The 26684-nt window shown below is 43.3% G+C and overlaps 1 protein-coding gene across 3 annotated transcripts in view; it reads left to right on the top strand.

Annotated features, from left to right (window-relative positions):
- The first annotated feature begins 2246 nt into the window (after positions 1–2246).
- The window catches only part of Rassf6 (Ras association domain family member 6), a 35822-nt gene continuing 11384 nt past the window's right edge, over positions 2247–26684 (top strand). The window contains exons 1-4 of one of the 3 annotated variants that reach the window (XM_050150075.1): positions 2247–2557; positions 10454–10552; positions 24232–24310; positions 25790–25932. In XM_050150075.1, coding sequence (XP_050006032.1) covers positions 10488–10552; positions 24232–24310; positions 25790–25932 — 287 coding nt within the window. In that variant the 5' untranslated portion in view covers positions 2247–2557; positions 10454–10487. Of the gene's footprint in view, positions 2558–2693; positions 2717–3350; positions 3462–10453; positions 10553–24231; positions 24311–25789; positions 25933–26684 lie in introns of those variants that run through there. The other 2 variants (XM_050150076.1, XM_050150077.1) reach the window with 2 other exon arrangements.

Raw genomic sequence — 26684 nt, 5'->3', positions numbered from 1 at the left:
AACAAATCTCCCGGGAAACAAAGCTACAGCATTTGCAAAGAAGACGTGATAAGCTTCATATGTAAAAGACACACTGCAAGTCACAAAGAGGAAGCAAGATGAGCAGTGAGTAAATTTTTAAGTGAAAAATACAAGGTAAATGTAAAGAAAGACTTCACCCTTACTAGTACCTAATTCTGCACATGTTTACAATGGGTATCAGCTGAGGATAGTGGCATATACCTGTAATCCTCGCACTCAGGGAATGAGGCAAAGAGTTGGAGCACAGCACAGGCTACCCTGTGAGCCCCTGTCTTAAAAAAAATTAAAATAAAATATGAATTCTATACTTTCAAACTGATAAATGATTGAAGGAAGTACAATAACTTGTAACAGTATATTGCTCTATGGTTATAAAAGTGACATTATTTTTGAATTGAAATTCTTTTAGGGTCTAGAGAAATGACTCAGCAGCTAAAAGCACTTGCTTGCTCTCACGGAGAACCCAGTTTCTGTTCCCAGCACCCACATGGTGACTAACTAGTGTCTGTAACTCCAGTTTCAGGGGAGCCAATGGCCTCTTCTAGCCTCAGCAAGCCCTGAAGGCAGATGGTGTACACACATGCAGAAAAAAAAAAACCCATACACAAATAATAAAAGTAAAATAAATTTTAAAATAGTTTAAAGGACATTATCCTTTTTATCTTGCCACGTCACTCTGGAGGTTGGAATCACAGTTAGGTGCAGTTATACATAAACATCAGCCTTATTGTTGTTAGTAGTAAAACTCTCCCACAGTAAGGAACTGGTTAAATAGATAATGGTCTCTGCATGTGGTGTATTACAGTACACTGTAAGAAAAGAATAGCCCGACTTGACATATGGTAAGTTGTTCACGATATCGTTTATGGGCTAAAACGAGGTCATAACGCAGCAAACTATGCAGCCACTTTTCATATGTCCATAGAGCAAACATGTCAGTCATGACTTTCAGCCCATTGCTTACAACAATTTTATTTCAGAGATAAATTTGTGAATAGTTTTCCTTCCCATTTCTGTGTTTTCCAAAACTTCCACACTGCGCATGTTATACGGTTTTACATTACGAAGAAAAACTATACATCTACACCAGGATAAAGGACTCAGAGGACAAAGAGGGCCAGCTGGAAGGCTGCAGATACAGGCAGAAACACAATGGTGCCCAGACGCTGGAAATAAACAGGAGCTCCCTTTGAGCACAGGTGACTGGGCGGGGCCAGGATCGGAAGAGACTCTAGAAGCAGGAGCTGTAAACTCGGCAGGTCCTGTTCCTTATCATCCAAAGGTCAGTCCACACTAGTAACCACACTCCAGCACAAGCAATATGGGGACCGGCCTTACCAGGACTTGGGTTGGGTCCAGGACACCTTTCAACCAAGGCCTGGTAAATCTCAAAGCCCCTGGTCTTTTTCATTTGCCAAAGGCTTCCTCCACTGTCTGGCCCTTTCTACTTGAGAAGACACCACAGAAACATCACACAAGCACTGTTGGGTCTGGTGTTGTCGTCTGTCGCTCTGTTCGTTCAGTACCCCGGCAGAGGACACCTCATGGCAACTTCTTATCGTTCTCTTGAAAAATCATTAGGTCCCTTTATATAAGCTTAAAAACTTAACACTTGAAAAACAATCTCTTTTTTTTTTCAAAATTACCAGTAATTTTCTTACATACAAACAAAAAAAGTACAAATAATACCGTCTATTAAGTGTGTGTACACGTATGTGAATAAAAACACTATTTTCACAGCGTCTCTCATCTGCTAGTCTTTTGGATTCCTTTTGACACTGAAGGTACTGAGAAAAAGTAAACTCGCCACACCCAATTCAGTAGATGAAATCCTGACTAGCAGAAGCGTCTGTGGGGCATCATCATCATCATCATAATAGGCGGTCCCAAGACCCACTAAGTCAGGTGGTCAGGCCAGGCAGTTACACTGGTGTTGCAAGCTGCCTGGGAGGCTCCGGCGCACCCCTAAGGGTGTGAGAAAAAGAAAATGCCTTGGGTGCAACGGTGCTGGCAAGGAATGGGGGAAGCCAAGACCAAGGAAAAGAAAATGAAGAAATCTCGAACTGAAGGGCGAATTAACTCTTCAAAAACCAAAACGCAGAGTACTCGCTGCAGTCGTTTATCTGCAGCACAGGTGGCTGCCGAAAATCATGCGACCTGCAGCTCCTGACAAAGGTCCCAACGTCAGCAAGACGGTGACCGAGAGCAGAGCGGCGTACCTGCGGGCGCCTTGGAAGCGGGAGTAAACACTCCCAACATGCACTGAGGCGCTGGGCGGGGCTCAGGTTGCTCACACCCCTCTGCGATGGGCACCCTAGAAATAATTAACTGCGGCTAGGCTGGCCAACTGTGCCGGGAGCAGCCCCGCGGGGCCAGCCATGCGCCCTCCGCTCCGCCGGCTTTAGCCCCGGAGCAGGTGAGTGACAAGGACGCCGGGACACCGGCAGGCAGCTCCGCCTCCCCACGACAGCCTGGGACACTTGCTACCTCAGGCTCCGCGCAGCGAGCTCACAGGAGTCTCCTCTGATTTTTGCAGGTGAACTTGGAGGTGGGCGGGAAGTTGGGGGGGGGGGGGGGGCTTAGTGGAATCCATAGCCAGGAAGGGCAAATGGGTACGTGCATCAGCGCAACTCCAACCCTGGTGTGAGTTGGCCTTAAGTCAAATTTTTCTCAGAATACTCTTTTCCTGGACAAGGTAAGCTTGTGAGGAGGGTGGGGAAGAGAGGAGGGGAAGAAGGTTTGGAGCAGAGAGGCTACCCTGTCCTCGCATTCCCAAAGAACCAGCTCATTGACTTTACCTGAGCTGCAGGAGTCCCCTACCCTAGCAAATTTCTAGACTCCTGGTGACACCCGTTGCCTCTGCATTTCAAGTGTGTATTGAATGACCTCATCGTAAGAGAAAGATTCTTTGACTTGAGGTTTCAGTTAAATATTTATTTCCTCAAGGCAAATCACAATGAAAGCGACTTGGGTATAATGAAGACCTCACCAAACAGTGATTAGAATGGCCTTAATTACATAGATGTCCGTCCATGCCTTAGCATCGAGATTCTTAAGCCGGGGAGTCTTAGGATCACTTCGAAAGTCAGGTCCCCTGTCTAAGCCTCAAAAGTCTGCCACGGATAAAGCAAGCAGGATACTGTCTGTCACATTGGGCTTTGCTTTGGTGGGGATTAAAGACGTAGCAGGTATTCCACAAATGGCACCTTTTATTGCTGCCCACAAGTCCGCAGCGCTGTAAAATGGGTGGTGTGGGGAGGGGCAGCTGACCTGACTAGGCAGACAACACCAGACCCTGGGGACCCTGGAAGAGAACAACGCATCTCAGACCCAGCTGGAAAGAGCGGGCAAGCATCAGCTAGCTCTCTGAGATTCTATGAAACCGCCTCGCTTCTCATCACATTGAAGTATTTAGGAGACCTGGTGGCCAAAGCCTACAGGTTCTTCATTTTTATTCTGTGAAAGTCGAATTTATTTCTAGGGAAGCAGAACACCTGTAGTCGAAAAATTACTGTCTATCTCGTGCTGTAGAGCCCTGGCCTTTAAGTTCCACAAGAAAGACTGTGTTTGAACGATTTTCATCAAAGTGGACCATCTGGGCCATGCCCATCTATGGTAACACATATTGAATGGTTTGCAATCAAATGACTGTGACCTTCTTTTGTGTTCTAACAATCTGATGCCGGTGCAACTTAAATGCCAAGGAAGTGGCTTTATGTTATAAAGTATCCTCTAAAGGATACTTTGGGGAGCTCTTACTGTTAGTTTTATGAATGTTGCTAAATGGTTTGCAGTGAATCTCGACAGAAAAATCATTGTCTTAAATATTCTTTTTCATTATAGAATTTCAATCTCCCAGTGTACTTTTAACTAGATATTGACTGAAGAATTATGGATAAAATATTAAAGCCAAGCTAACCGAAGTTCATTGTGCTGTTGACATTGACTAGTGCAGTTTAGCCTATAAAATAATCAAATTCATTTAGAGTAAATTAGAGTATTAACTAAACATTTTTATCTATTATATTGAATATAAATTGTTGAATACAATTTAAAGTATTTGATTTTTCTCTTTCCTACTAGCTCTATCAATATACAGAACAGTATCCCAATTAAGATAAATCTATTTGACTATATTTAATATTTTAATATTGAGATTAATCTCTGTAACCAAGTAAAAACTGTAAATCTTCTCAGTTAAGCTGTCTTGGAGTAAAAATAATTTTATCTGCTATTCCTGAGGTGTAGAACACTTTATTATAAGTTATAGAATGTTTTAATCAATCAGAGAGAAAAATAACCAGGGTGTTTAAGAAATAATGAACTTCTCTGGTCATGGTCAACATACATAATATATAAAGCAAATAACATCATTAAGTGTTTTATCCTCAACTCTGATTTTAGTTTCCTAAAATGAGTAACGTAACTATAACTGACCAGGATGTTTAATGCTAGTAGTCCATTTCCTTGTGTACATCCCCTGGTTATAGTGTAGATGGAGGATTCTGGGGCTAGCTGGCCCATGCAGTGGTTTGACTTTCAGCTTTTCGCGAGTTCTCCCCACTGACTTGCAGGGTATCTGCATCCGTGTGCATTCCAACCAACAGTGAATGTGTGTTCCCCTTTTCCCATAGTCTCGCTAGCATCCCTTGTCAGTGGTTTTCCTGATCTCAACCATTCTGACTGGAATAAGAGGAAATCCCAAAGTAACTTAAGTTTCCATCTCCCTAGTTGCTAAAGATGCTGACTGCTTTTATAATTTCGGTTGTGAGCCTAGCCTTTAATGGCTGAGCCGTCCCTCCAGGCCAGCACGCTGACCACTTTAAAGATGTATTTTAGCCATTTTCATCCCGTCCTGTGAGAGCTCTCTGTGGAGGACTTGTACAGATGGTTTTCCTCAACTTGATACAAACCTAGACCTGTATGAAAAGAGGGAGTATCTATCAATCAATCGAGGAATTGCCTCTGTCAGACTGGCCCTGTAGGAGACTCTGTGGGAGCATTTTCTTCATTTGATTGATGTGGGAAGGCTCCGCCCACTGTGGGTGGTCTATTAAAAAAGCAAGCTGAGCTGGCCCTAGGGAGCAGGCAAATGAGCACCTCTTCTCCATGGTCTCTGCTTCAGTCCTTGCCTTGAGTTCCTGCCCTGACTTCCCTTCGTGATGGATTGGAAGCTGTAAGCTGAAATAAAGCCTTTCCTCTCCAGTTTGCCTTGGTCGTGGTGTTTACCACAGCAATAGGAAGCAAACTGGAACAAATCGGTAGACTGTTTTTCAGTTGGGTCATTTTTTCTTGACTCTTTGGGCTTTTTTTTTTAGAAGTCTCTATATCCTGGATATTAATATCGTATCAAATGGGTAGCTTGCAAATGTAAGTGGCACTAAATGCATTTATCAGGTTGTGTTTATGTGTATAGTGTGCGCCCGTGTCTAACAATAATTAGAGAAGAACAGATCATGAATTTTTTTTAAAATATTTATTTATTTATTATGTATACAATATTCTGTCTGTGTGTATGTCTGCAGGCCAGAAGAGGGCACCAGACTCCATTACAGATGGTTGTGAGCCACCATGTGGTTGCTGGGAATTGAACTCAGGACCTTTGGAAGAGCAGGCAGTGCTCTTAACCACTGAGCCATCTCTCCAGCCCCCAGATCATGAATTTGAGAGAGAGAGAGTAGCTTGAGGAAAATTAGAGGAAGAGAGTAGATAGAAATGATGTAAATGCAATACTCATGTATGCAAATCTCAAAAAAAAACATAAAAAAAGGAAAAACAGGTTTTAGCAAAATAAAAACGAAATATTCAAGTATCGAAAGCAAAGCTTCTGATAAAGTACTTCTCAGTACTATTGTCTGTATTAAACTCTATGGTAGAGCACTATCCCTGTGCAAACGTTTATCTGTGTCGTCTTTCAAAGCCGTCAGCTATAGTGTATCATACAGTTGGTACCACGATTCTAGCCCTGGACAGAGGGAGGTCTCCTATGGAAAGCAGTCAGGACTCTGTCGAAGGAAACGCTCATCAGTACTCAGGGTCCAGTCGATGGAGGCTCAAAAGAGAAAGTGTTGATTATTGTACAGCCCGTAAGTGAACAGGAATAAGTCAGTCATGAACTTTGGGGCAACAACTTTCAGGATTTCCTTTTGGAACCTCAGACAGAGCAGAGAGTCCTTGAGCCCCCCCACCACAGCAGCAGTGACCAACGAAGAGGAACAAGATGCCTGGAGTCCCCAGGTGATTGTCATGACACCAGTTTGCCTTCCCCTCTAAGCCCACTTTCCTCGTCTCCCCCAAGGCACCCCAAGAAGAACAGAGTGCATTGCATAAGCCCCATGGAAATATGTAATAGATTTTAGACATCTCACATTTCCAAAGACATGTCATATGAATTGAGAGCCAGAGCGTGCTCATTTGGAAGTCTAGAATTTGGTCTTCTGATCCATACCCTGTTTAATATTGCCTTAAATTCGAGAGTTGAAATCAAAAATGTAAAACTAGGTGTAGTTACACACACTGAGAATCTCAGCACTTAGGAAGTACAAGAAGGAAGACAGGAGTTCCAAGGCAACTGTCAATCATCTCTACAAACAAGGCACTGTAGAAAAGAAAAATATGGAGCCAAGCATTTCCTGGAAACCGGGTTTCTATGAACTCTTTTCCTTCTTTCAAAAACTGGATGGTGGCTTCTACTTACGTCTGGCTTCTAGCTACGTCTCATTTACTAGCTGGAAGCTGGTCTGCTCTTCTCATCTGCAGGTTTTGAGAAAGCACCTTTATTTTAGGGCCAAATAGTTATCTGTACCTCCTCATTGCTTCTCCACGCTAGAACAGTTTTCTCTGAAAAATAATGCCGTGTTTATCATCCTTAAAATAATCTTACCTCCTCATTAAAATACACACTTGCTCTTTCCATGTGATATTTCTGGGGTTAATTTTGTTTCATAGTTACTTTTATTGTAGCCACATATATAATGTAAGATAAGTTGCCTACATATGTTTTTTAAAGGTACATATGAAATCAAAAGGAAAATCACCCACCTTCTTATAGCATTTAATTTTAATTATTAATACTTTAGTGTTTCCCTATAGATTGAGTGTATTTAATATTTTATTTATTTTTATGTGTACACTTCATATACTCGGTCTAAATACTGAAAAATGAAGTGGTAATAATCCTGCTGTGAAAAATCTAGTCAACTTCAGGGAGAAAAAAGGAAAGAGAGCAGGTGAGTGGATAGTGGATAGCAAGATGTGGGTAATTATTCATTATGAAAGTTCAAAAGCCATACAAGGCCTGAAGAGCTAGCGATGTTGTTTGGTTTGGTTTTTTTTAAAGAACCTGACCCACTGGCTATACATTCCAATCTAGGCCACATTTCTATGCCCTGCATGGTAACAGGCCCAGGGAAGACACTCAAGAAATAGATGGTTGGATATGCAAAGGACTGAACCAAAATTTCCAGCTCTAACTAAGTAACCATTGAAGTCACCCATGGTTGGGCACTGAAAGGTGTTTGAAATGACTAGTCTGTTTGCATTCGCTGGGGCTTGAATTCTCTGCCTCCTCTCCCCACCTTCTTCGTTCTGGTAACTGGCAGATCCAGGCATGCCCACATCTCAGCAGGAATACAGAGCTGGGGGAAAGGGAACCCCAAAGGCCTCTTCTTTCTTTTCTCGGGTCCTAGGGCAGCCCACACACTGGAGCTATCTGTCACCATCTCTGAGGGCTCCAAATCCATATGCCAGCTTCCCTGGGCTTTTTCCATCCAGGCTCCTCTTAATTAAACCTGCGTGCTGTCTCCAGGGCTAACACTTGATTGCACTGTCAGATTTTCTGTCTCTTGAAATCCATCCTATGGGGTGGAAAAGCAAATAACCAAACTTATTAAACCAGTGTTCATATTCTACACCTAATCTAAGTCAATCAGTTCTCGCCCCTGGGAGAATTTGTCCAAGCAAAATGCGTGTTTGTAGCAGCCATCTTCCTTCTCAAGCCCCAGTGCATTGTGTTCCACGGAAGAACTGGCTGCCCAAAGTATGACCTCAGAAAGTTCTAGACGTCCAGTCCTTCCTTGTTTCCCTCCATCGTCTTTATCTCTGCCGCTTCTGACTCTATTACTTCCTTCCTGCTCTTTTGTGATAACCGATTCAGACCTTAAACCCGTCAAGCCCTACCAACTTAGAAGATTTTCCTCAGAGCTGAGCAGGGTTTGATTTGCTGAGTCATGGTGTACAGGTCTAGGAAAAGAGAAAAGGAGAAAACTGTTTGAATTTACAGAGCCACACTTTGCTTGCTCCGAGTAAACAAACCTGTGGGAGTTTACCAAGTCATTCTCTTACATTTTAGTTGTTGGAATTCTCTGAACATTTTAGGCAGTTTTCAGATCATACGTGTTCAATAATATTTTTATTCAGTTATTTTGTCCTACCTACGAGCACACTTTTTTAATCCTTATCCATTAAATTCTCAACTGCCTTCTTTTCTAGGGTTTTACCTGCCAGAGTCTTAAAACCCTGTTGGCGAAGTGCTTTAGCGCAGATCACAGTCGGGCAAACAGTGATCCCTTTGCCCTCCTAATTGTTACCCTCTAAGATAGTGGTATTTTAGATTTGTATGAAAACACAGAGGAGGAACTGATAGGAAGGCTACTGCAATAATTCTTCAGCCTGTCATTTTCCATCCTCACTTGGCTTTCACACAAAACTGCCATGATATTCTTCACTTCCAAATCTCCTCAGCATCGGGTGAGAATTTGCCATCTGACTTATAGGTGGCGATTTCTGGGTCCTCACATTGTAAGAGTGGGCAAGGCAGCTCTCTAGATCCTGAATTCGGGTTGTATATTAGAAGCACGGTCCAAGAGTACTTACGTGTGGATCAGGTCTGCTTTTGATGGAGGGAAGACGAGGATGAAGACTTCGTTTGGGTGCCTGGTCGGACATAGAGGAAAGAATTGAGGGGAAGGGAAACTGGAGCGAGAGGAAGTGATGTTTCTTTCACATCCATGCTGCTCCTAAGATGCTTAAGCATCCTAATGGAAACCAGGAGGTAACGGATCTAGAAGTGAGCAGGAGCCAAGCGGATTGGCAGGTTCATTTGCTTGGAGACAGAGCTAGAGAAGTGAAGATGGGCTAGACTCTCCAACCGGCCAGTACTTAAAGACATAGAGCAGTGAGCAGAGCAGACGCAGACACTGAGAGCTGTGAGGGGGCAAGAAAGTGTAAGGCAAAGTTGTCATTGTTCCGTCTTAGCCTAAGAAGAAAATGTGTCACACAGAGGAAGAGAAAACCCATCTCATCTAACGCTTCTTCCAGGCAGACAAAATGAACAGTTTGGCCAAGTGCTGATGATTTAAATGTAAGAGGAGAGGTGCTGGGCAGGGAGAATTAAACAGATAACACGGCCTGAGGAGACCTGGAAGGGGCCCGTATGAGGGGGACAAATCCGGACCTGAGGTGGAGATAGCCGTGTGGTCAAACGAATGATGAGGGGAGACTTCATGCTATCAAATCTCATTACACGTGGCTTGTCATTGAAGGCACGCTCCAGGGCTGAGTATGTAAAGATGGGTTTGAGAACAAGTAAGGAAAATGTAAAGGTTAAGAGACGTAGGCTGTGGGTACTAAGAATGAAATCCAGAAAGGTTGTCACCAAGAAAGCAATGTGATGGTCAGAAGTGTAGAAGCTGTGATGTACCCAGTTTAGAGACTGATGCAAGAAGTCTGCTGAGATCAGCAAAGCGCTGGAAGGAAGAGGCCGCAGCAGGATTTCATGAGACTAGTGGAATACCTATTTAACCATTCCTCCTCCTCTTTCCCTCCTGGTATCCCAGGAAATTAGGACTTATAACATCTTCCACTCTTCCCACCCTACCCAAACAACCTGCTATCGAAGTAAAAAAAAATCCCATATAGATCTTTTTATTCAGAAAATTGAGCTTTCCTTTCCAGCTCGCCTTTTGATTCTAAATATAGTGCCTGTGATTTTTCCGGGCTCAAAACAATAATAATTACGTGTATATTTATATGAAATAGACCAAGCAGAAAATATGCTTAACATTTCTGATCAAACCCTGATGCCATTTATGTGAACTCGTAATAGAGGTGATCCTTGGTATCTGATCTCAGGCTCCAGAACCTGCAGGATAGTTGGAGGCTATGACATCATCCTTAGTCAACTCTCAAGCTGAGACTTGACTTCAGCCCTAGAATCTGGTCCTGATCCAGAGTCCAGCCACTTTGGGTCAGGTGGCTGCCGTAGAAGGTCGGTGATCACTCGCAGAGATTTAAAACCACTTCATACACCTACATGGTATGTTAGTCTGCTCCAGTCTCATAGGAACATAAGCAAGTACTCAGTTTAAATAAGAAAAACTAACTTAGGGGTGTCTCCCAGCAACAGCATATTAATACTCTTCTAATGTTTTAGGGCATCCTCAGGTCATCTTGGAAAGGGGGAAAGGATGGCAACGATGGATCCCCACTACCATTCTTGGATCTTTGTCAATGAGAGGACATTCATAACCAGGTACTCATACACCTATATGGTCTGTTAGTCTGCTCCAGTCACTGGTAGAATATGCTATTAAGACTTTTCTAAGCATGACCTATGATCCACAAGATCAGTGCTGTGAATGACTAGGTAAGATACTAGATAAGAAAGTAAGGTATCTTCCTAGAGACTGCTGGCCATACCCTGTCATGGAGTAGCCATTCATATTTCATTGCAGTTGTCTGATTTCATTGAAAATTCTGCTTCAGTTTTAACAATTCAAGCGTGTGTGAAGACTAAGTTAAGAAGATCAAGCTCATGGATGATATTAATACGCGCAGAGTTTGCTCTGAGGCCAGTAATCCCGTATTCAGTCCTTAGCTCTCTTTCTGCCTTTCTGCTTCTGAAGCATTCCACTTTGCTTTTGACACGAGGTTACATAAGATATGGCCAATATCCCTACCTAATTTCCTACACACAGTAAGTAGCAATCTCTAATGTGCTGCGAAGAATGGAAGTTTAAAAACTAGAGAGGTGAGAGCTGCCTTTGTTTGGGGCAGGGCAGATCCTGGGAGAGAGAAAGTGGCAGTACCAACTCCAGTGGTACCAAAACTTGCCCAAGCCATACAGGGGCTGAGGTGAGCAGTGGAGGTCCCATGAGAAATGCCAAGGTTGTAGGACAGAGTATCAAGGCAAAGGGGCACAGGTGCAGTCAAAAGCCACCCTAGAGGATAACGCTGAAATAGAAGAGAGGGCAGAAAACATGAACAGCCAACTTAAAGGAAGCCATCTCCTTTTCTTTTGCTTAGACAGTTGCCGACTACTCAGTGTGGAAGGACTACAATGAGCACTGAGCACTCAGCAAAGAACCAAACGAAACCCTTACTTTCCAGGACTGGGAGTACAGTCAGCATGAACATAAATACTGAAATAAATGAGCCATGCAAATAAAGCGGAAAACAAGCCAAACATCTGGAGGTGGACAGGCATGGAGTTGCTAACCCAAGGAAGTATTCAAGGAAGCCCTTAGTGAAAATGTAGGATTGGAAGAAAAAGCTTCAGTTAAGCGGCTGTGAGCATCCCTACCTCTGAAACAGGTGCACACTGACAGTACTGGAACGGCCAGTGTAGAGGAACTAAAGTAAAGAGCTAGCAAAGCTGCTAACAGAGACCCACAGGGCCCAGAATGCATGGTGTTTCAGAGGCCATTGTGAGACTTGGCCTTTCCCACCAAATAAGGTGAGAAGCCATGGGAAGATAGTGTATACACCAGAGACAGCATTGGTCTGGCTGTTGTTTGAGGAGCACATCGGAGAAAAGCGTATGTAGAGGCAGAGAAGTGATCATTCAAAGTGGAGTAATGGTGTCCTGAACCATGGGCGGCAAGACAGGTATAGCAAGGGCTGGAGTAGGCTGCCCAGCTGAGATGCCCGATGAGATTAGCAAAGCCCTAAAAGGAAAGGAAGCGCCAAGGACTTTATGCTGCTAGCTTGGTACATATTTCACATACTTATGTTGCTCCTACAGAATTAGAAAAGCTGAGATTTAAAATATGCATATTAAAAGGATGAAAGTATCCAGATCAAACATTCAGGGAAAGTGCAGTTTAATTGTAGCATATTTATTACCTTAAACAGAATCCACTTTACATAACTGAGACCACACTGTCTTAAAAGCCCATCATTAGATTATAAATATTTCCTCATGCCACTAAAGGAAATCTTTCTAAAATGTTTGAATGATGCATTCAATAATACAGAAGCGATACAGAGACACACCCTGTAGTTATTCCCTGATTTCTGTCTTCAACATGGCTGTAGTTTTCTTTTGCTACCTAAAGCTGGTTGGCCATAAAATAGCCCTGGGTCAATGCGTACAAATAAGGTAAGGTTACTTCTTCAAATTAGCTCTCTAAAAACACCTGCTCTCACCAACAGCTGAAGGTCTCGCGGCCTCTCTTCCTTGGTTATACTAGGTGAAATGTAAATCGCTTGAGGGCAAGAGCTGCCTGCTTTTTGTGTAGGTTTCATGAAGTTGGTCAGGTAGGAAAGCTGAGTGTATGAAATAATTTTTAAGTGACACATGGATGCTCGCCTTAACACTTACAGAACATATTAAGAAAATGCAAGTATGCACAATTTCAGAAATAATAGAAAAAATAGCAAAGGAAAGCAAAGTCAATTAGAAAAGTGTTGGCAATAGGTAATACTTTAAATTGACCTAAATTATTAAAACCGTCATGCATGATTAGCTCTAGAGCACTGCCGTAGCCCTCAGCCAGACCGCATTTGACTTTCTTTCTCTCTCTCTCTCTCTCTCTCTCTCTCTCTCTCTCTCTCTCTCTCTTCCTTTCTTTCTTTCTTTCTCTTCCTTTCGTTTCGAGGGGAAGGAAAGGATGGGTTTATTTAACTCACCTATACATTTGTCTTTCTTATACATTAGCCTTAACATCTAATATGTAAAATTAATATTTCCATCTCTGAAAATATTTTGACAAACATTTTCTAACACTCATCTATAATATAGAAGAAAAAAGGAATGCATTTTGAAAACCTGTATGTGTTCCCACGGTATTATTTCCCTGCAATGAAATATGTCACAGTAAAACCACACATTGTCAGGGATGTTTCCAAGAAGATGCTCAGACTGTCGTGACCTTTATCTTTTGTCTTTGAATCGATCAGTTGAAGAGCGTAAGAGTTTGTCTTCTGTAGTCCAGGACGTCTTTCAGGCCATGGCTCTCTCCATGCTTTTGAGAGCGCTCTATGACCGAGTATCACCAGGAAGCAGCAGAATCCACAGTCACTGTACAACAAGATAGAACCTTTGAATGTGCGGTCTGCAGGGCACTTGATGGTGAATCAGAATCTCACCAACAGTACAGACACTGAGCTCTGTCCCAGAACTGGTCAGGTGACTCTTCAACCTATTGAACTCTGAGTGGCTCAGAGAAAGAAGGGATGGAGTTCTGGCAGCTTCTAGTTTTCCATCATAAAATTCCAGAAACCATGAGAAATCTCTGCAAAACTGTCATCAAAAATGATAATAGTGTTGCTCACTATGGTACCCAGTGTATACACAGCCGGCAAACAGCTTCCACTTGGTTATTCGCTTACGTGGTTTTTCAGTTCCCTGTCTGCATTAGGCATCGTCGTAAACAAAACAGAAATTGTCAACTATTAAGCTGTTTTCGTTTGCCTGAACCGAAATGCAGGAAGTGTTAGAAATTGTTATGAAAAAGTAGTATCTACCTAACTGAAAATTTGGTTCCAGCACATTTAATGAGAATTAACATATAAGCAGGTGGTCCTGAGGTCATGGTCCCACAGCCAGCACTCTTAGGAATGGGTCACAGTTTGTTCTCCAGACTTTGTGGCTCATGGGCATTGGCACTAGTTTCTTTCAAGCTCCAGTGACCACGGTTCCAGTTGCTGCTTCATTGCCTGGAGTCCCCACTGTGCTGGGCGCCCATGCAAATGTTCCAGATTAGAGACCGTTCCATTTGTGTGCTTTCAAAGCACCTTCATGTTACCTTGTAAATCAGGAAGGAGTAAACACCAACCCTGTATCTGAAGCAAACAAACAAAACGTTCGATCCAGTTTCAAATGCAGATCAAATTTCAGAACCTGGTAGGCTTTGTGCTTCTCAGAACCTGATATCAACCCTCAGAGGCCTAAAGGTACTTGTGCATTCCTGCCTGCCCTTAGTAAAATAAGAGCATGATGTCATGCGTTTATGCAGGAAGTACATTATTCCTTAGAGCTGCTTTTTCCAGGCATCTTGGCCGGGACCCTTCGCAGAGACAAAAGAACCAGCCACCCACATTTATTTCTAAGTACAGATTATACACAAAAGAACAGTGTTCCTGAGGCTGCCTCCTACCTGACTCAGAGAGCCAGAGGGTATTGTGACAGACAGTAAGAGTCCAGAGTCTCCTGATGGAGGAGTGAACACCGAGCCCCAGCCAGCCAGGTCTATAAGGAGATGCATTGCTCTCAGGAAAGCCCCTTCTTGGTTTAACCAAGATACCGAAGGCCTCTCTAAAGGTTCTCATAGAGTCAAGAGTTTAAAATGAGCCAGAGATAAAGGTTTTGAAGCACCTGCTTGAATCATTTTCTTTAAAACATGGGCATTTTTCTGTGTAGGGATTGTTTTAAAATTTTCACAGTATTTCTATCTGTGAAATTATGATTATGATCTGGTGAAGATAAAAGATTATTACTTAAAAAAAACTGAATGATCATATGGACTGTACCACAGATAGCACAGCAATGTCTCCAGATATGCGGGAAGAGGGTACTTTTGAAAAGTTCTTCGTAGCCAATATTTCCCAAAAGCATCTGCTGTCAATCCTCAGTGAGTGTATCGATGACAGTCCCCTGCTGCTACCAGCACAGCTGATCTGCTGCGTCACCCATCTGTCACTTCAGCGGGTTCAAAAACCAAGATATTTCCAAGATACACAGAGGCTTTTCCACTCCGAAATCCAATTTCAAACACTCCGCCCCTCCACTTATTACCTGCATAGGATTCCTTGCGTTTCTGATGTCTTACCAATTGTGTTGGGTCACAGTGCATCGTGTCATCTGTGTCTCCCAGCCCCCAGAGTAGACTGGGATCCAATTTTCATATTTTATTCCCTAAACAAATGATGCTTGAGGATGTGCCTTGAGCCAGAAGCTGTTGCTAGAAGAAGAGCTAGGGTGTTTTTAAAGCAGGAGCCTTCTAGAAGGAGCTTGCTGTCTGACACTGCAGCTCTCAACTTGCCCAGAGGCCAGGCCCTTCCTGAGAGTTCCTGGGTCCTCACTGGGGATGGGGTAGGTATCTTCAGTTCCAAATTCCCAGCCCAGTCAGCCACTGTGCTGTTTAGAAAGTGCAGGTCTAAAGAAGCAAAACAAACTGAGAGAACCCCTCCCCCCTCAACTGAGACCCAGGACAGACTTTATACTGAGATCTGACTAGGGGGAGAGCTAAGGGCAGTTTAGAGAATCAGGGCCGAGAAGTATCTGGTGCAGGAAGCCTCTGAATCCAGTGGCCACTGAGTTAGAGCAAGCAAATGGTTCCACCGGCTGCGGTACAGGGCACATGAGAGATATTTATAGTGCACAGATGTCCTGTCTGTGCACAGCGTACAATCCTGATGCCTGCAGAGGCCAGGAGAAGACATCAGATTCTCTGGGAATGGAGTTATAAGCTGTGATTAAGTGCTTGGAATCAAACCTGGGTCCTCTGGAAGAGCAGAGCTCTTAAGCTCTGAGCCACCTCTCCAGACCTGAAAGTCTCTCTTACAAGGACACCAAGAAGGAAAGCAGAAGAGGGACCACGCAGGACAGGGTGCCATATAAGGATTGGAAGGTTTTCTCAAAGAGCTGTAAATAGACATTTAGAGATGCTAAGGGAAGCAGATGATCTGGTTAGATATGTTCTGTGCTCAGTGGACATCGTGTGGGTGACAGGCAGATAGCCAGTTACAGACAGTAAGTGAAGCAGGTGATATGGTTAGATAGGTTCTATGCTCAGTGGACATCGTGTGAGTGACAGGTGGGTGTTACTCAGAACAGCGGGACAGTTGGTTAGTGTATTTATTTGAAAACTAGAAGACTCAGCAGTCAGATCCTGTGAACAAAGCCGGTTACAGTGGTGGTAACACTCAGTGGCCATGGCTGTAAGGCTATGTGGGGAGAAAGCTCCCACTGGACCTCCTGCCTGCTTATGTCAGCGGCCCCTGATCACACCAGTGGCCTGAGAGTTACCTTCCAGCAGGACTCTCCCAGGCCTGTGAGGCTGGAGGGCTTCCGGGTGGCAAGTGGAAGACTTCATTAGGTAGAATAGTTGGATCGCTTCCCCCACCAAAAGGAGCAGGGCGTTCGAGTGTGAAGCCACCTTTGGTCTGCATTCCTAGTAGGCACAAAGTCCGTCACCTTCCACACACAAAGGACATTGTTTCACAACACACGTGTGCCTCTCCAAACAATGTCCAGTGATGTGTGGCACAGCCATGTTTACTTTTCAAGTGACTTTTTTTCTTTCAAACTTTTCCATTAAGCCCTGTTTTAGAAAAAGCTGAAATATAAGCGCACACCAGGGTGAGAGGGAAGCATCCTTAGGGACCATTCTCTGGGCTCTCCACCAGCCCATCATCTCCACTCCCAAGCCCCAACAGCCCTGCACAGTTGAAGGCCACTGATCCCTGGCCTGGGCAGCTACAACAGCCTCCCCCTGAGGCCTACCAAATGTTTGAGCTACCAAATGTTTCTGTCTTATGTAAGCCCCAGTATCTTGCCAAAACCCCCCAAAGGTTTCTTGCTGTGCTCAGAGCAAGATGTCCCCCCCTCAGTCTAGCCTCAGAGGCCCACAGGAACTCTACAGCTTCTTTGAATCCCTTCTTTTCCTTCCCTTCAGAAGTGCCAAGTTTAGCCCTGCCCTCGGGACACGTGTGTGTCTGCCTGGGATTTCTCCCTCACTCTTCCTCTGGTTGTGTGCTCCCATTCCCGAGGCCCCAGTTTACCATCCCAGCCTTCCCGAGCCGCCTCTCTCACGCCTTCTTCCCAAGCACCATACCACAGAATCGTGTGTCCCTCTCAGAAATCTTACCCTCCTTCACATGGCCTTCTTGGTGTTTTGTTTTGTTTTCTTTCCTTGCCCCCTGCTAGAAAGTCAATTCTCATCAAAGCCCCAGAGCTTTGTTCCAGGTTGGACCCTGCTTCTTCTACACCACTGTTGCTCTTTGTCCCCCGCCAGAGTCCTCTGGATAGAAATGAGTACAGGAGCGGCCACCTCGCAGACCTTATTCATGACATGACTTTGACGTCACAAGTCCCATCCCCAGACACTGTTTTCATAACGAGGGTAGCATGATGGTGCATCTCTCTTTCTTAATGTACATACATGTTTAGAGTCATTAGACATAATCATTAGTGTAGCTCTAGTCGGAATGAGTACATCTCTGAACTGTTGATCTCCCTGTAAAAAACCTCCTCCTCTTTTAAAAGCTAATACTATCTGAGTTCTCAGTGTTGATGTAAAAGAGTGGATCCAAAAGCGGATCCTGTTGGCAGCCAGAGAGAGAGAAAGAGAGAGAGAGAGAGAGAGAGAGAGAGAGAGAGAGAGAGAGAGAGAGAGAGAGAGAGAGAGAGAGAGAGAGAGAGGGTCAGATGCAGGCCTAAAAGCCTAAAACTGAGGGGGCAGCAACAGAGGTTCCTGAGTGCCTGAGTTCTAGGTCAACCTGGGCTACAGAATAAGGTTCCATCTTTCTATCCTGTCCACACCTTGTACAGCTTAGTAACATGGTTCCAAGTAGCAAGAGGCCTCCCATACAGTGTAGTTTGCATGGTTAAAATATCTGGAGCCTTTCTTTCATCTATCACCCAGTTCCCCACCTCCCCACCCCTGACCAGGGACAGCTCCTATTACTCTAGCATGGAGTGTGTTGAGCAGGCAGGAATTCTTCCTCTTTGAAGAGGAGAGGGGCTTGATGCACGTGCCCTAGCACAGGACTCTGCCATCAAGAGAGGCAAAATTTGCTTCTGTCAAGATGGCCCTCTTCTCCCCAGCTCTGTCCCCCCCTCCCCACCCCCTGCCCCAGCTTTCAGGCTTGGAACCCAATCCCTTCATTTGCAATGGAAATGTGACTAACCTACTTTGCTAAGCTGTGGAAGGTCTGTCTGCCAGGTGGAGAGGCATTCTCTCTTCAACTAGCAGCCAGAAAAAGAGGCCCAAGGCAAGGAGACCTGGCCCCCAAGCTTTCTTCTCTGGAGGGCCTTGCTAAAGTTTGCGACTTCAATTCTGGGATTCCAGTGGATAGTAGGGAAGGGTAAAGTGGGTCCCGAGAATTTTACCAGTGCTTGCGGACATCAGTGCTTTAGGATGACGTCAGGGTTAGCTGGCTTAATAAGGATTTATTTTTTGTTATTCTCATATTTCCTGATTCTGCCTTTCCAGAGGCAGGTAGCCATTTATACTATAAATTATGGATGTCAGTTATGAAAAATCATGAATACATTAAACACTAAATGCACAGCTTGGAAAGTGTGTAGCATTACAACCCACAAAACAATAATCGTGGCAGGAGTCAATTCATTATGTCATATGTTTAATTCCTAGTTGTGTGTGTGTGTGTGTGTGTGTGTGTGTGTGTGTGTACTCAGGTGCCCATGAGGACCAGAGGCCTCAGGGCCCCTGAAATTGCAGTTACAGACAGCTGTGAGTCACCTGATCTGGGTGCTTGACACCAAACTTGGGTCCTCTGGTAGAGCCCTTAACCTCTGAGCCATCTCTCCATCCCCTAATTTCTTTTTTAAAAACATGTTTAAACATTTATTCAAATTTTTCATACATATGCATGAAGAAATTTTTTTAAGATTTATTTATTTATTATGTACAAGTGTTCTGCCTGCATGCGTACCTGCACCCCAGAAGAGGGCACCAGATCTCATTATAAATGGCAGTGAGCCACCATGTGTCGGTTGCTGGGAATTGAACTCAGGACCTCTCGAAGAACAGCCAGTGCTTTTAACCACTGAGCCATCTCTCTGGCCCCCTCCTCCAGCCGTCCCTACTTTCTGATTGTTTTATAAAGCATATGGAATGTTTTAAATTAAGGTGTTTGAATTGACTATATAAAACTGTTAAATAATCCCACCGCTAAAATTTAACATTATGAACAGAGTCAATGGAGAAAAGAAAACTAAATGTGTGAAAAAGGGTAGAGGGTTTGTGTGTGCTGAAGAGAACAGCTGCTCTCTGGGAGGATCCACAAAGATCACCAAATGGAACCATCAACACTTTTCAACACGCCTCCCAGAGAGTGCCACTGACGTAGGGGGCACAGCCAAGCATGGCCATGGACATTACTTGGTACATGGTAGACTCTGAAGGTCATGCTGTGTCACAGCATGTGACAATCTCTGTACTTTGTTCATTGAGCACGAGTTAGAAGGAGCAACAATGGAACAGGGCTCACTGGCTTCCAGGAAAAGCATAGAAGAGCCACGTAATGCTGCTGTGAACAATCGGAAAAGCAAAGGGGAATTATTATTGTTGTTGTTGTTATTATTATTATTATTATTATTATTATTATTATTATTATTATTATTATGCAACCCAGATTTGAGATCCATGTGTCTCTGGATAGGAAGCTAAACTCCCTCCCAGCCGTTATCCTGTCTCTTGCCTGTGTTTTTTACAGTTTACAAATCAAATAAGTGTTTCCTCTAGACAGCTGAGGAATGATAAGAAAGAGGAACTCGTTTCTCGCTAGGGTCATTATCGATGGCACACGTCAGAATGTGGGTGGCTCCCATCTGCTGAGCAGCTATAGTTCTGGCCACAAGGTACAAAGTACACCTTAGTATTTACAGTTCCTTCGCGTATACGCCTTAGCATCTTACGGTTCACCCACGTAGGCTTTTAACTCATTAAAGACAAGCAGAGGGATAGGTGCCCCTAGCATCCTTCCTCCCCTTGCCAGTTCCTTCCTGGCTTACTCTCTTCCCTAACCCATGGTAGAGAATCCTAGGCATGCGTCAGCACCTCCCAGTGTCCCCAACCTGCAATGCCATGGTTGGATTTTGCCAGTTTCTGGGTGGAAGCTGATGGCCCCATCAATTCCTTCAGTTAGAAGTTCAGTCTGTATAAAAAGTTTGGCATTTCTCAGTTTAATAAAAATACCTTTTCCTTCATATAATGTGTGAAGATGTTCTTAAAAACCCATGTAATGTACTGTGATTTAATATTTTATGTTCCAAAAATCCCACAAATTTTTCCCAGAAAGGCAAGATTTGATGACTCATTCAAAAGTGTCTTAATCTTTTTATTTATTTATTTATTTATTTATTTATTTATTTATTTATTTATTTTGCTGTCTCTGTGTCTTCCAGACATCCCAAGTTCATGAAAAAGGACCAGATGGGTAGCCCCTTTCTGTGCTACTGTTTGAGAGCTTTGTTTGAGGCCTTGTGCTGGCCAACTGGTCTGTGTCAGATAGGGACTAACAAACTGTGCCTCTTTCTCACTCGCGCAGTGGTGCTGACAGAATGAACGGCCATTAGTTCAGCCTTTCTGTTAGCATGCTTAGTCAGAGTTAGTAGCCACAGAGAACCGATGGCTGTGACTCTTTATCTCTTTATGCCCCTCGTTTCAACTCATCAGCCTCATGCATCTCAGGCTCACCTTTCTTCCCAGTGTCGTGTCCACCCATCCCTTCATTGGGCCCATAATCTAACACCTTCTAAAATCCCCTTTCTGGTAAGATGCATACCGTTTTAAAAAGCCCTTGTTGAATGCATTCACCATCGCTGTGGTTTTTCATATAATTTCTAGATTTAGGATTCCGGATTTTACCTTTTACTACTCGCTTTGCAAAATTAATTTAAACGCTTTAGTTTCCTGAGTTAAAGTCTTCTTCTATGCGCCCAAATCCTTCAACGCGTCCTTAATACTCAATCAAAAAGATGCCGCTTGTAGTGAGGTAAATGTGGAAAACTCTGTGGTCTCTTGTCACCCCGTGTTGCACAGTGGAGTGTGGGTTGGCACGGTTCCTCTGCCAAGAGCAAATTCTAACTATTTCAGAGTGCGTGGATCATATGGTTGCCGTCGGAGACATTCCGCTGCTTTTAGATCTCAGAAGCAACGACAGACAGTAAGCAAATGTGTTAGTGTGGCTAGATGCCATCGTAAATTCACTTACTAAAAGCAAGCATCCCAGGGCCAGGGGTTGGCAGCGCCCCAAGTCATTTGGAGACGTGCTTTGGTGTGAGAGGATTTGGTCAGAGTCTGTTCAGGGACTGAACGTTTCCATTGCCTGGTCCTGGGTGATGCTCCAAAGACTTGTGCCGGGCTACATACTGGGGTTTGGCCAGAAGCAGAAGCTAAGGAAGTGAGATTATAACGCTTCGTACGCTTCCATAATGGTGCTCTGAGCTCAGCACATCAGGACTTGCATCCTTAGTGAACCTGCCGCTTCTCTGTGCTGCTCTGGCATAAAGAATAAGAGCCCATAAAGAGCTCTTGGGATCTTTAGTGGGAGGACAATGTTAAGGTATGACCCCCAGGGACAATCAGTGTAGCCAGAGAAATGTAGAGCAGAAATATTCATTAATATTAAATTTTTAACTGTTTGGGAAATGGAATGGTGGCCTGGAGGCCTTCACTGGGATTTTTTTCTGTGTCCATTGTATAGACTATATGGACCTTTGGAAATGTCACATTGGGAATTGCAAGTGAGGAAAAGTCAGTAAAAAGCATGGCTATAAGACTCCAACATGTAGAAACAATGTACATAAAGCCTGTTGTTCAGTGTTCAGTGAGTGTTCATTGAATATCAACTTACGATGAACAAGTATTTATCCTAACCATCAGGAAAATTCAGTAAGCGATACCGAAGTGACTGCTCTCAGAGCCTGTTTGCTTATATGAATGGCAACAGTATCTGAGGATCGAGGAAATATGGACAATGAGATACTTTAAATTAAATGATATAGAATAGTTTTTGATAAATAGATTTACTTTAAACAAGCATTATCTCCTTTATCTTGCTACTATTGGTTTTCTTAGGAAGAGAAGATTCTGATAATTTTACTGAATCAAAGTTTATCTTATTATGGGAGCCTACTCTGCACCAATACTACCAGGGTATACTGACTGGTTTTGTGTCAGCTCGACACAAGCTGGAGTCATCAGAGAGGAAGGAGCCTCAGTTGAGGAAATGCTTCCATAAGATCCAGCTGTAAGGCATTTTCTCAATTAGTGATCAACGGGGAGGGCCAGCCTATTGTAGGTGGGGCCATCCCTGGGCTGCTGGTGGTCCTGGGTTCTATAAGAAAACAGGCTGGTGTCATCCCTGGGTTGCTGGTGGTCCTGGGTTCTATAAGAAAACAGGCTGGGGTCATCCCTGGGTTGCTGGTGGTCCTGAGTTCTATAAGAAAACAGGCTGGGGTCATCCCTGGGTTGCTGGTGGTCCTGAGTTCTATAAGAAAACAGGCTGAGGGAGCTATAGGAAGTAAGCAGCATCCTCCGTGGTCTCTGCATCAGCACCTGCCTCCAGGATCCTGCCCTGCTTGAGTTCCTGTCCTGCTTCCTTAGAGAAGAACAGCAATATGGAAGTGTAAGCCAAATAACTCCTATTCTCCCCAGCTTTCTTTTTGGTCATGGTGTTTTGTCAGAGTGATAGAAACCCTGACTGAGACACAGGAATACAGAAAATCTGAAGAAGACAAAAAAAAAAAAAAAAAAAACAAAAAAAACTTCTAGCCATTCCCTCCCTCAAGGAGCTTCGTTCTGGAGGAAAAGACAGAGCACACAATTGAAAAGTCAAATTTATAGCAGGACATTATGGCTCATGCCCTTAATCCCAGCACTCTAGAAGCAGAAGCAGGTGGTTTCTGGTCTACAAACTGAATTACAGACCTTGTCTCAAAAAAAAAAAAAAAAAAAAAAAAAAAAAAAAAAAAAAAAAAAAAAAGAGGAGAAAGGAAGTGAGGGAGAGCAGGAGTAAATCAGGAAATCAAATTTATAGAGCATTAGAGGATACCTCGGAGACAGAAGTGAAGGAAGAACATAAGATATGAAATGTTGGGAGAGAAGAAGATTTAGAATGGGTGGTCAAGAAAGCTTCCTTACATAGGTGGCTTTTTAAAAAATGGGTGGAGGATTTTGCTTTTGTTTTATGTGTATGTGTGTTTTCGTGCATGCATGTCTGTGCATCAGGTGCATGAATTGTCTGTGGAAGCTGTGGAAGAGGGTATTGGGTCCTCTGGATCTGGTGTAATGAACAGTTGTTAGCCAACGTGTCAGTGCCAAGAAAGAACCAAGGTCCTCTGGAGTGCGGGCAGTGCTCTTAACCACTGAGTCATCTCTCCAGTCCCCATAGGTGGCTTTTGATTAAATGTTTAAAGAAGATGAACGATTGAGCTAGCAGTGTGATGGAAGCAGAGGACATTCCAGTTGAGCAGTCAGCAAGTTCAAAGCCTTGAGACCCGGAGTATTCAAGAGACATCCAGAAAGTGTGGGGAAGAGCGATCAGGCTGACAGAAGACTAAACCAAACCTACTCTCTCAAGTCGCCATGACAATGGGATGTTGAATCCTATTCTGAGAAGACATTGAAGAATTTTGCGCAAAGGAGAAAGATGGCCAAGTTATTGGCCGATTATTTTAATTAAAATAATCCCTGTTGTCAAGAATGCACAGTAGACATAAGAAGCCTTGTAGGAGGCCATTTCTGTAATCTAGGTGAGGTGGTAAGCCTCTCCGAATGTGAAGACTGCCCTCTGGAAGGGCGGAGACATGGCAGGAACCTGTGTCCCCACAGCGTCTACCTGTTATCTGAGCTTCCTCTAGAACAGCCAACATTAGTTAAGCCGTTCACTGACCATTGTTGTAACATCAACGGGGACCATAATACCACATGCTTAGTGTTGGGGCCTAACTGCTGTGAAACAAACAAGCTCTCCAGCCACACACATGCCTTTCGTTGCCCTCTGGCACCCCCGCCACACATACATTTTATTTGTGAGTGAGCATATTAAAATGTCTTCATGTTCTAAGAGTGCTTCTCATTCCCTTGGCGTACCTTAACTTAAAATGGCAGAATGGTATCAATTCCTCTGAAGCGTTTTTTTTTTCATCCTGCATTTTTATGAAGTAAAAGTACTATTATTGTGTTTCACAATCTAGGACTTAAGGTTGATTGTAACTGAATTTATTTATTTATTTAGGGAACAACTTAACTCTTTACTGGAGGCCTATAATGTTTTCTATGAGAACCAGAAAAATCTGCATATTTTGTATGGACAGGTAAGCCCACTAAAGAAACGCAGCAGCTTGATTCACAGGAAACAGATTCTCTAAGCGTGTTGCTGAATCAGGGTGAGTCTAGAACCTAGGGACACGTGTGGTCTAAAGAAGCAGGTAAATCTCCAATTTATTCTGACTTTTCATGTTTAGACTAATTCACAAAATAGTAGTTCTGACATGCCTGCAGGTTTCTAAGCATTTTTTGGCGCAGGAAAGTATACAAAAAAAAAAAGGGCACAACTGCTTCCTGTTTTAAAATGGAGTATGGCTCGATAATGGATAATGTTATGAACAGTAAGTCCACTATTTTCTGACATTTGAAGCACCACGTGTGTGTGGAGAAGGGTGCACTGTGACACCATTTGCCATGAGAAAATGTGACGGTATGCTTGTATCCACCAGTGTGGTGTTGTTATAGCAAGTCATGCTGGATCTGTAAGGTCGAGTTGGATGTGTTCATTGAAATGAACAAGTTCAGTTCCAGCCAATGTATGCTATCTTATAATGTCAACAGTTTTAAATGTTATTATTAAAATGTTAGAGAAATAGTTCAGCAATTTAAATTGCCTAAAAGTTGGCTTTTCATAATAACCAATGACTTTATAACTTTCTAGTTTCTATACTCTCAAAGTTTCTATAACTGTAATATATTGCTTAATGAAAAGATAGTTAAATCTAAAAGAGAAGATAGGTTTGAAAATAAATTGTATGAGAATTGCTTTGTTTTTCACACTTCTTTAGGTATTTGCAAAATAAATCATATCCATTTGCTAATTTTTCTTCACTTACGCATTTACTCCTTTTGTTATGTATACTATTTCCATTTGAAGGAGTACTTCAGAAATTATTATTTTTTCAGAAATACGTTCTTAATTGTTTGTGTATGTGTGTGTGGTGTGTATTGCATGCACATGAGTATGCAAGTGTGTAAGCATATGTACCATGTTCACACATGAGGAGGCCAGAGCATGATGTCTCTGGCTCCCTTCTTGGTTGCTGATTTTAAAGGTGTTTACCATTACCTTCCTAGTAAGCAGTCTTTCTTTTGTTCTGCATAATTTTATGACTTAAATTATTCCTGCTAATTCAAACAACTAAGGCTCTTAGTAACTATTCTGATTTCTAATTCAGTATAGTTTTTAAATCTGCTATACCTTTTAAATTAAATGGAGCTAAAGCAATATAATGCCACTTAATCCAAGGGCCAGAGCTCAGAAAGCCGTTAATGCACTGTGCCCATCTGTGGACATGCCAAAGACACGGGCTTATTTTGCCAGGTATACTGTTTTAGAAATAAATGGCTATTTCAAAATTAGAATTGTGGTACAGATAGGCTGAGAAGCCAAATAATCCATCCCGGGGGATTTTAAACCTAAAAGTACCTCCTACAGACTTGCTTTCTACATCTTCAGTTAAAGCATTTAATTTTCTATAAATGACGCAAAAACAGTTAACTGCGGATAACGGCTTCTTCCTTAGACTGAAGACGGACAACTGATTGTTGAAGGGATGCTGGACATTTTCTGGGGAGTGAAACGACCCATACAGCTGAAAATACAAGATGAGAAGCAAGTCTCTTCTTTTGATCTGTTGAAGGCAACAGAAACATTTTCCAGGAAAGGGTAAGCTGTCCTCCTTTGTAATTCCTTAGAGGGCCTCGCTGTCTGCCTTCGTGGTCTGTGCTCTTAGCGTAGGTTACTTATAGCTATGTATGAATGCTTATGGACAGTCTCATACCATTGCCATTAACTGGACATTTGGAAACCATGTCTATGAGGCTAGGTGAATTTATGCATGATCCCTAGCTAACTACCTGGAAGCACCAAAGGGACTGTCCCCTTGGGCTCCAGAGCCTAGGCTCATGGGCCCTTCTGCCCCAGTGCTTCTCCCAGAAGACTGCATCTGCTCACTAAAAGAAAGAAGATAGAAAAGTAAGATTTGAATAGTCACGACCTGACCATCAAAAACAGGGAAGAAAGCTTAAATCTGTCCATTCCTGGGAACAAAGGATTCTTCTTGTTTTCTCGAGAGGAGACTGAATTCTGCTCATGTCCAGAACAAGCAGAACTGTTTAGCTGGGCACAGCAAAGTGCATTTGAAGTGCATTGCCCAGAACAGCTCCCTGGTGGGTGGATGCAACTATACTTGGATGTCTATACTTGGGTGGTGTTCTGTCATTATCCTTTCTAATTTTTCTTGAAAATTAATATTTATTCTAGTTATCGTAAAATGACTTGGCTTCCTTTCTTCTCTTTCATTCCCATCTCCCCTCCCTCCTGAAACACCTGGACCACTATGATTCTCTTCAAACCTCCTGTCCTCCCACCCATTACTGGAGAAGATAGGGTTCTACCAGAGGAGAAAAAGGAGAGAC

This window comes from Alexandromys fortis, unplaced genomic scaffold (genome assembly GCF_014885135.2).
Source record: "Alexandromys fortis isolate MF-2015 unplaced genomic scaffold, M_Fortis_MF-2015_v1.1 scaffold_0, whole genome shotgun sequence".
Taxonomy (NCBI): domain Eukaryota; kingdom Metazoa; phylum Chordata; class Mammalia; order Rodentia; family Cricetidae; genus Alexandromys; species Alexandromys fortis.
Note: the sequence above shows the minus strand (reverse complement) of the source record. Positions and strands in the feature narration are given on the sequence as shown.